General features: G+C 41.1%; 1 protein-coding gene across 1 annotated transcript; it reads right to left on the bottom strand.

The window, feature by feature from the left end:
* Positions 1-226: 226 nt before the first annotated feature.
* On the bottom strand, positions 227-851 carry LOC123441942. The gene is made up of 2 exons (XM_045118106.1): positions 780-851; positions 227-673 (listed from the first exon to the last, which is right to left on the bottom strand). The coding sequence occupies exons 1-2, from the start codon at positions 849-851 to the stop codon at positions 227-229; spliced, it is 519 nt and encodes a 172-aa protein (XP_044974041.1).
* Between the last annotated feature and the right edge of the window lie 9,961 nt (positions 852-10,812).

The following is a 10,812-nucleotide window of genomic DNA, read 5'->3' on the forward strand; positions in this document are numbered from 1 at the left end:
TATGCAGCCATACATGTCAAAGATAAATAAAATGGCAGCCACACAAATAGGGAGTACCGAATAATTCCTAACAAGGTTCACAACACAAATAGGAAATGTGCAAATAGCCAAATAGGTAATAATGTTCACATAATTTCAGCGACATAAATAGATATATGTAGAAAGGTAACAAGGTTCAGCCACACCAATAGCAAGCAAGATAATGTCTTGTGCAATAATAAATAGGTTATAAGTTGATGACAAATCGCTCAAGGTTGCGGGGGTCCTCCTCCTCATCATCGTCCTTGGTTGCCATAACGCCATCATCATCAGACTCATAATCAATGCCATCATCTTCTATCTCATGATCAGATTCATTATCATCATCCTCAACAAATTCTTCAACTTCATGGAGTTCTCTAACTCTTGCACTCCTACGAAGCTGCACATGTTCACTTTCCTCCATTTCTTCATGAATGATGTTGCATGGCATGCCCGTAGTGGGATCAATCGCCTCATCGATATATGCATATTCATATATCCAATCTTGTGCTCGTGATGCATCTTCACCAAGAAGAACATCACTAGAAGAGGATAACTTCTTTCTTTTATCAATCATCCTTCCATTGAATTGGATATAAACTAGATTGTCCCTACGAGCCACATCTAGTTTATTTCTCCTCTTTGCATCCACCTACAAAGTACAAATGGATGCCTAGTTAAAAAATCGCAAGAAGCAAGAATATTCATATTTGACTAATTGATTGATATTTGAGAGTGACTAAAAGTCTAAGAGTTACCATTTCAAACGTGCTCCAATTTCTTTCACATCCGGATGAACTTGTGGTCAAGTTGAGTATCTTTATGGCCATGTGTTGCAGCGTAGGAGTTTGTAATCCATAAGTTGACCACCAATCAGCTACAGTTTGAGAAAAGTGAAATAATATGAAATCAGCCCATATAATTTCAGAAATGCAATAAGAACTTTGTTGCTTGGGGAACAAGCTTACCAGAATCAAAATTATCATTGCTAATTGCTTTCATGGCTGTCACTTTCCCAAACATACCCTCTTTATTTTTAAACTTGGTGAAGTCAATGTTAAGAACCTTATTTTGCTTGATGTCATCGTCATAATAAAAAGTATCCATGACTTCCATAAGTGCAGCCACTACCTCTACATCCGTAAAGATGCTCGGTTCAGCATAACTATATTTGGGATTCAAGATGTATGCTCCCATGTGCAAGGGAGAATCTAGCCTCCCACTCATCTTGGTATCCATTGCATTAGTGATCAACAAATAATCTTTTTCTGAATTTTCAACAGCAGCCTTGATTTCCTTTTTTGCACTTATTAGTTCTCCATACATAGATGCCATAGATGGACCATCACTATCTGCCAACCGAAGCACCTTCACTAGTGGCTCAAAAACCTTGCAAGGAAACATGAAGATGATCAAACGAGTCACAAAATTATGTGCAAACAACCCCAACATTAGAAATGTACAAGTTAGAAGTAAAAACTACAAGTAGAGGTTTAGGACCCCAACATATAACTAGTTGCACGCAACCCCAATAAGCATACCTTGATGCAAAGAGAGACATTTCTCCAAAAGCCCCTACTCATTATAGTGGCATGAGCCAACTTTCCTTTCACCGTTTTTGTGTGCTTGCATGCTTCCCATTCATCACTACAAACCATTGCCTTTAGTTCCTTCCTTTTAGAAACCAAACTTTGCAAGGTAAGAAATGCCGAAGCAAATCGTGTCACCCCCGGTCTAACAATGTCTCTTTTTTGGTGAAAGACCTCATCAAGGACAATGTTTTATGATGTGCATAAAGAAAAATTGTCATTTGCTTGGCTTTAGTAATGGTAGGACCAAATTGCTTCAGCTTTGCAATTGCTTCTACCATCAAGTTGAGGGTGTGAGTTGCACATGAGGTCCAAAATATCTTTGGCCATTTGCCTTTGAGCATCTCCTTTGCTCCCATGTTGTTCGAAGCATTGTCCGTGACCACTTGAACAACATTTTCAACACCTACAAGACAAAAAAATCAGCACCTACAACATTATGGAAGTAAAGTTGATACCTCGCAAAAAACGAAGCAAAGTTGAGAGTTCAAGAATCATACCAATTTTCTCAATGCACTCAACTACATAATTGAAGATGTATAGACTGGTGTGTGCATCAGCCGACGCCTCCTTTGATTCAAGAAAGGCAGTCCCTAACTTGCAATGCACACACAAATTCATTATACTTCTTCTTTTCTTGTCGGTCCAAGCATCGGTCATGATAGAGCACCCGGTTTCCACCCTCTCAATCTCATGAGGCTTCATCAAATCCTTAGTTCTTTCCACTTCTTGCAGCAACATGTTCTCTCGGATATTATATTGGGAAGGTGGCTTCCAATTAGGACCATACCGACCAAGGGCTTCACAAAATTGCTTGAAGTCATCATCATTGACAGCATTAAAAGGAACATTTTTTTTGTACATCCATCTAGCCAAATATTGGCCTACTCTATAAGCTTTCTCTTTGTCAATTGCATCATTTATGTTTTGGTGGAACTTCAATGGGATGGAAGGATCAATTGGCATCACATATTTATTGATAGGTCCTGCCTTGCGAGGTTCACCTTCTCCAATTGCAGCAAATTCTTCCTCATTATTGTCATTGTCGTCAACTTGAATGACAACCTTAGCCCATACTTCTTCCTCATGTTTTTCCTTCAGCTTTTTCCTCTTTTGTGGTGCCTCATAAGCATCCCTACACCTTTTCTGCTGATCTGGTGTAGCTACATTGCAACTTGTCACTTGTCCCTTTACCTGCCCAATATGTTGCTTCATCCTATTAACCCCTCCACCCATCTCCTTTCCACACAACTTGCACTTCACCCGCTGTAAATCTAGAGGATTGATCAAGGTTGCAAACTCCCACCCCATGTCATCTGAATTTCTTTTGAGGGTTTGAGAATTTGCAGCGGTAGAAGCAGCCGTAGAGCCCTTCAAAAATTTTCAACGAGAAAATAGAATAAGTATCAGTCCATGTTAAATAGAGCAAACATATCAGTTCAAGTGGGGGCAAGCATAATAAGTATGTATTAATGTTCAACAGAAGTAAACATATTAAGTATCTAGCAATGTTCAATAAAGATAAAATAAAAGAAAACATGAGTTATATTAATCATGGGCAATGGAAGCAGCTATGCTTAGACTCCAGTGTCTGAAGGCCGGTTAGTAGATCAGACACGTTGTACACAGGGCTTGATGGAACCAGAAGCAGGCCCAAGACCTAATGAGTAAGGTTGATCATATCTTTTCTCTAGTCAGAGCCTCCTTGGGTAATGCTAAGATTGCTTGCGTGTCTCACTTGCAAAGATAAATGTTTCTGTAAGTGATGCTACTGACGAAGCATGCCCATTGCCACTACACCTACAGTTGCATGCGATATGTTGTAGAAGTAGCAAACCCGTATTCGGCCACAACATACATGCATCTCATTCATATGTAAATAATTCACTATCTTTTGTTCCAAGAGATCTAGCACACAGTATGCATCTTATTCTTACTGTTCATCCATAAAAAATAGTACATAGACGTTCTGTCAAAAAACGTCAACAACTGTGTGTGCTTCCTACTGTTCATCCATCAACCTACTTGTGTGCTTGCTTGTCCAACTAGCTTGCATGTACATGTTCAAGTATTGGTGATTTGATCTACATTTTAAAAGGTAACAGAATCTAGATCTCTAATCTACAAACCTGTAATCTACTCAATGGATACATCTATACTATACTCTGTAATTTTTTTACAAATCGATGATGCTATGCTAGATTATCCAGTGTGACAGAGAAAGAGGAAGAAGAGGGTAATACCTTGCTACAGGGGGATGCCATGGAGGAATAGCTAGCGAATCAATCACATGGACGGACTGGGTAGTTGCAGCCGGGTCAGTTGATGGCGACCAACCCACGGGACAATACAACGGCACCGGGGCAGCCGATGGAGAGGAATGGAGAGGAGGCAGGTGAGCGGCGGAGTTGCTGCGATCTATAGTGCCGGAGCTGTTGCACGGGGCGCCGGCGAGGACCTGCCGCCATCAACTAGGTCGAGGCCTGATAGGAAAGAAGCACGAGGGGCAGTAGGAGGCCGAAACCTAGCTATATCAGGAGACGGAGGGGCGGTCACGGGCCAAAAATCTTGGCCTTTGCTTGCCAACAGTTAACGGGCCATGGCGATTAATCGGTCTGACAGCGATTAATCGGTCTGACAGGCCCGTTAATCGGCTTGGGCAGTTAACACAACAAATAGGTACTATTCGAGTCGGCCAACCAGTGAGTAGCGATTAACTGGCCCGTTAACTGATTAGTCGGCCAAATTTTTGAACAATACTTTTCGCACTCTTACTTTCTCCAACTTTTTATAACTATCACGCAATACATGAGCGTGAGCCATGGATATAGCACTATAGGTGGAATAGAGTGTGGTGGTGGTTGTGAGAATAAAAGGAGGAGATGGTCACATTCTCGGCGTATCAAAAGGCTATGGAGATGCCCATTAATAGATATCAATGTGAATGAGTTGGAATTGCCATACAAGAGATGCACTAGAGCTATAAGTATGTGAAAGCTCAAAAGGAAAACTAGTGGGTGTGCATCCAACTTGCTTGCTCACGAAGACCTAGGGCAATTTTGAGGGAGCCCATCATTGGAATATACAAGCCAAGTTATATAATTAAGATTCTCACTAGCATATGGTAGTGACAAAGCAAGAAGCTCTCAATCATGAAGAACATGGCGCTATTATGGAGCACAAGTGTGGAAAAAGATAGTAGCATTGTCGCTTCTCTTTTTTTATTTGGGTTCTTAGACCTCTTTTTTTTCTTTTTTCTTTTTTTCTTTTTTCTTTTTAATTTTTGGGCTCTTTGGCCTCTTTTTTTTATTCCTCACATGGGACAATGCTCTAATAATGATGATCATCACACTTTTATTTACTCACAGCTCAAAATGATGACGACTCTATAGGAAATGCCTCCGGCAGTGTACCGGGATGTGCAATGATCTAGCATGGCGTATGACGTTGAAACATATCGCTAGCTATCTTACGATCATGCAATGGCAATATGAGAGTGACGACACAAGTCATGAGACGGAACGGTGGGAGTTGCATGGCAATATATCTCGGAATGGATATGAAAATGCCATTGTAGGTAGGTATGGTGGCTGTTTTGAGGAAGGCATATGGTGGGTTTGTGCACCGGCGAGAATTGTGCGGCACTAGAGAGGCTAGCAATGGTGGAAGGTGAAAGTGCATCTATACCATGGACTCACATTAGTCATGAAGAACTCACATACTTGTTGCGAAAGTTTTTATTAGTAATCGAAACAAAGTGCTAAACGCATACTCCTAGGGGAAGGGTTGGTAGGTGTTAAACATCACGCGATACCGACCTCTACACAAAGGATGACAAGCAATAGATCAATTATGCTCCGACTTCCTAACATAGTGGTTCACCATACGTGCATGCTACGGGAATCACTAACTTCAACACAAGTATTTCTAGATTCACAACACCCTACTAATATAGCTCTTAATATTACCAAATCCACGTCTCAAAACTAATTGAGAGGAATCAAAACTTCTCTTTCTACTCAATGCACATGAAGATGGAGGTTTTTGCATCCTCTTTGGGTCCCTATCACATTTGGGACTACTTTCATAGCATAAGACAACTACCAAGTCACGCACTGCCGTGCTCTAAAAGATATAAGTGAAGCACAAAGAGCAAAAGTATCTAGCTCAAAAGATATAAGTGAAGCACTATGGGCATTCTAGCAAAATCACGATGAGTGCATGTCTATCTCTATCAAAAAGGTGTGCAGCAAGGATGATTATGACATAACAAAAAGTAAAGACTCCTAAGATACAAGACGCTCCAAGCAAAACACATATCATGTGGTGAATACAAATATAGCTCCAAGTAATGTTACCGATGGATTGTAGACGAAAGAGGGGATGACTTCCCGGGGCATCCCCAAGCTTAGGCTTTTTAATGTCCTTTAATTTGGCTTGGGATGCCTTTGGCATCCCCAAGCTTGAGCTCTTTCCACTCCTTATCTCTTTGTCCATGAGAACATCACCCAAAACTTGAAAACTTCACAACACAAAACTTAAACAGAAACTCGTGATAACATTAGCACAAGAAAAAAAACTACCACTTCTTTTGGTACTGTAGAAAACTTGAATCCTATCTATATTGGTGTTGGGCTACTGTATTGTCAGTTTTCCATGGCTAGTACCCCTGATACTAACCATAGTTTCATCAAAACAAGCAACCAACTCAAGAAAAAGAAGAATCTGTCAAAAACAGACCAGTCTGTAGCTATTTGTATACTTCGTATACTTCCGGTACTTCAAAAAATGTGAAAAATTACGATGGCCTTGGAAAAAGGCATATCAACCAGCATAAAAAAGAATGAACTGAAAAGATCTTTCTGAATAAAAATGAAAAATCATCTCGTGAGCGAAAAGTTTCTGTCTTTTTCCAGCAGGATCAAACAACCATTACCAAGACTAATGATAAAGGTTTTGCTTGGCTCAAACACAAAAAGAAACACACAAAAAACACAATCACAACAAAATTGTGATGGTGTAGAAGCAACAAAGCAGAAAGAAAAAGATAAATTCATTGGGTTGCCTCCCAACAAGCGCTATTGTTTAACACCCTTAGCTAGGCATAAAAGCGATAGAATCACGTATCGTCGTCTTTGGTGCTCAAACCATAAGTGGCCCTCATCATGGATTCATAAGGCAATCTTATTTTCTTTCTAGGAAAGTGTTCCATGCCCTTCCTTAAAGGAAATTGAAATATAATATTCCCTTCCTTCATATCGATGATAGCACCGATAGTCCTTAGGAAAGGTCTACCAAGAATAATATGGCATGTAGGATTGCTATCAATGTCAAGCACAATGAAATCCAGGGGTACATAGTTCCTATTTGCAATAATAAGAACATCATTGATCCTTCCCATGGGTTTCTTGACAGTAGAATCAGCAAGATGCAAATTAAGAGAACACTCTTCAATCTCATTAAAACCCAGAACATCACATAAAGACTTTGGAATCGTAGAAACACTAGCACCCAAATCACACAAAGCATTGCACTCATAGTTTTTTATTTTGATTTTGATGGTAGGTTCCCACTGATCATTAAGCTTTCTAGGGATAGAGACTTCCAATTCAAGTTTCTCTTCAAGAGATTTTATCATAGCTTCGATGATATGATCGGTAAAGGCCTTGTTTTGGCTATAAGCGTGTGGAGAGTTTAACATGGATTGCATCAAAGAAATGCATTCAATCAAGGATCAACTATCATAATTGAATTCCTTGAAATCCACGGTAGTAATTTCATTACTACTCAAAGTTTTAACGTCTTCTACTCCACTTTCAATGCTTTTAGCATCAATATAGATGGACTCCAAATCATTGGGGCACTTTTCAACCAAAGTGGATTCATATCCAGCCCCATAATCATTAGGTTTGACACAAGAAAACAAAGATTCAATGGGAGTCACACCAAGCACTTTAAGATCTTCGTGATTCTCATCACGAGGACATGCCTTTTTAAGCCATTCTTGTCTAGCACGAATTTGGGCGGTTCTTTCTTGGCTCTCAATCATGGAAACATGCATAGCTTTCAAAGTTTCATCCATGTTGATTTTGGGAGGAGCACATCTAACTTTCAAAGCATCAACATCACTAGAAATTCTATCAACACTCTTAGCAAAATCGTCAATTTTGAGTAGTTTTTCCTCTATGGATGCATTGCAAATCTTTTGAGAGTTGATGAACTCTTTGATATTACTCTCTAGATCAGAGGCTAATCTATTGTAATTTCCATGAGTATTGTTGTAGGAGTTGCCAAAATTATTAGAGGAGTTACTAGGAAAAGGCCTAGGAACATAGTTTCCTCTAAAAGCATTGTTGTTGCCAAAGTTATTCCTACCAACAAAATTAACGTCCAAGCTAGCGTTACTACTCTCAATCATAGAAGACAAGGGCATATCAGTAGGATCCAAAGGAGCACTTCTACTAGCAACCAAATTCATTAACTCGTCCATCTTAGCACTCAACGAGTTAATTTCCTCTATAGCATGTACCTTCTTACTAGTAGGTGACCTTTCAGTGTGCCACTGAGAGTAGTTTGTCATGATGTTGTCTAGGAGTTTTGTGGCTTCCACTAACGTGATTTACATGAACGTTCCACCTGAGGCGGAGTCCAAGGTATTTCTAGAAGCGAAATTCAAGCCAGCGTAAAAGATTTGAATAATCATCCAAAGACTCAAGCCATGAGCGGGACAATTTCTAATCATTAATTTCATTCTCTCCCAAGATTGTGCAACATGTTCATTATCAAGTTGTTTGAAATTCATGATATCATTACGGAGAGAGATAATCTTAGCCGGCGGAAAATACTTGTATATATAAGCATCTTTGCACTTATCCTAAGAATCGATACTATTTTTGGGCAAAGAAGAAAACCAAGTTTTTGCGCGATCTCACAACGAGAAAGGAAAAAGCTTAAATTTAATCACGTCATTATCCACATCTCTCTTCTTTTGCAGATCGCAAAGCTCAATGAAGGTATTGAGATGGGATGCGTCATCTTCACTAGGAAGGCCAGTGAATTGCTCTTTCATAACAAGATTCAGCAAAGCGGCATTGATTTCGTATGACTCCGCACTAGTGGCGGGAGCAATTGGAGTACTAATAAAATCATTATTATTAGTATTCGAGAAGTCACAAAGTTTGGTGTTTTCATTCATGGTGACTTCGGCAAGCAGGCAAGCACACAAGCAAACAAAGAGCAAGCGAGGAAAAAGGGCGAACTAAAAGGCGAATGAAAAAGGAAAATTGTGAAATGAGGGAGAGGAAAACGAGAGGCAACTGGAAAACAAAGTAAATGCAAGAGATGAGTTTGCGACACCTACTTGGATGAGTTCTTGACTTGATCTTCCTCCCCGGCAACGGCGCCAAAAAATCTTCTGCTACAGCAACACACAACAGCGCCAGAAATTGACACGTTGATGGAGACTGGGCTTGCGTTGGTTTTTCCCTTGAAGAAGAAAGGGTTGTAGCACAGGAGCAGTAAGTATTTCCCTCAGTTTGAGAACCAAGGTATCGATCCAGAAGGAGGGTCTCGTCAAGTCCAGAGTACCTGTGCAAACACAAACAAGCTTGCACCCAACGCTTCAAAGGGGTCGTCAATCCCTTCAAGATTGTTTGCAAAGTGAGATCTGAAGGCGGAAAGTGCAACGAAGTAAAAAGGATAAGGCTGAAAATATGGTGTGGAGTAGACCGTGGGGGCCATAGTTTTCACTAGAGGCTTCTCTCAAAATAGCAAGTATCACGGTGGGTGAACAAATTACTGTCGAGCAATTTATAGAACCGCGCAAAGTCATGATGATATCTAAGGCAATGATCATACATATAGGCATCACGTTCGAGACAAGTAGACCGATACTTTCTGCATCTACTACTATTACTCCACACATCGACCGCTATCCAGAATGCATCTAGTCTATTGAGTTCATTACGAACAGAGTAACGCCTTAAGCAAGATGACATGATGTAGAGGGATAATCTCAAACCAATGACGAAAACCCCAACTTTTTACCCTTGATGGCAACAACACGATGTGTGCCTCGCTAACCCTTCTGTCACTGGGTGAGGTCACCGCACGGTATGAAACCAATACCAAGCACTTCTCCCATTACAAGAATCATAGATCTAGTTGGCCAGACAAAACCCACAACTCGAAGAGAATTACAAGGATATGAAATCATGCATAAGAGAGATCAGAAGAAACTCAAATAAGATTCATAGATAATCTGATCATAAATCTACAATTCATCGGATCTCGACAAACACACCGCAAAAGAAGATTACATCGGATAGATCTCCATGAAGATCATGGAGAACTTTGTATTGAAGATCCAAGAGAGAGAAGAAGCCATCTAGTTACTAGCTATGGACCCGTAGGTCTATGGTGAACTACTTACGCATCATCGTAGAGGTCATGGTGTTGATGAAGAAGCCCTCCGTGTCCGAATTTCCCCTCCGGCAGGGCACCAGAACGTGCCCTAGATGGGATCTTGCGGAGACAGAAGCTTGTGGCAGTGGAAAAGTACTTTCGATGATCTCCTGATTTTTTGGGATTTTTAGGGAATATATAGGCGCAACCCCTAGGGCAGAGGGCGTTCAGGGGGCCCACAAGCCTATGGGCCATGGCCTCCCCTGGCCGCGGGGTGAGGGCTTGTGGGGCACCTAGGGCCCCCCTGCCCTGGCTCTCAAGTCTCCTCATCTTCTTTCGTTACGGAAAAATTCTTTTCGGGGATTTCATTCCGTTTGGACTCCGTTTCAAAATATCCTCTGAAAGAGGTCAAAAACATGGAAAAAACAGGAACTGCCACTTGGCACTGAGTTAATAAGTTAGTCCCAAAAAATATATAAAAGGCATGCAAAACATCCAAAGTTTGACAAGATAATAGCATGAAACCATCAAAAATTATAAATACAATGGAGACGTATCAGAGCTCATGGCGGTTCCATTTGCGGTGACGGAAGGCTCGGGGAGGTCTTCTCGCCGGCGAATCGCGAAGACGAGCTCCGGCGATCGAAGGTTGACGATGACGATGGGAGCGACGCTCCAGGGGCTTCCGGCTCGATTGCAGTGGCGTGGGGGGATCAGGGCATCGAGGCAGTCCTTCTAGGCTTCTCGGAGTGGCGAGGGGAGGCCGGAAGCTATGACAACGTCGAGCGGCAGAGACGGC

Source organism: Hordeum vulgare, chromosome 3H (genome assembly GCF_904849725.1).
Source record: "Hordeum vulgare subsp. vulgare chromosome 3H, MorexV3_pseudomolecules_assembly, whole genome shotgun sequence".
Lineage (NCBI taxonomy): Eukaryota > Viridiplantae > Streptophyta > Magnoliopsida > Poales > Poaceae > Hordeum > Hordeum vulgare.

What these genes read in the sequence shown, in the direction of transcription:
- LOC123441942 (XM_045118106.1), bottom strand. Translation starts at nt 851, where the DNA reads ATGGCCATAAAGATACTCAACTTGACCACAAGTTCATCCGGATGTGAA. An exon ending in ATTGGAGCACGTTTGAAATG is followed by an intron (nt 674 to 779) that starts GTAACTCTTAGA and finishes TGTACTTTGTAG; the next exon opens with GTGGATGCAAAGAGGAGAAA.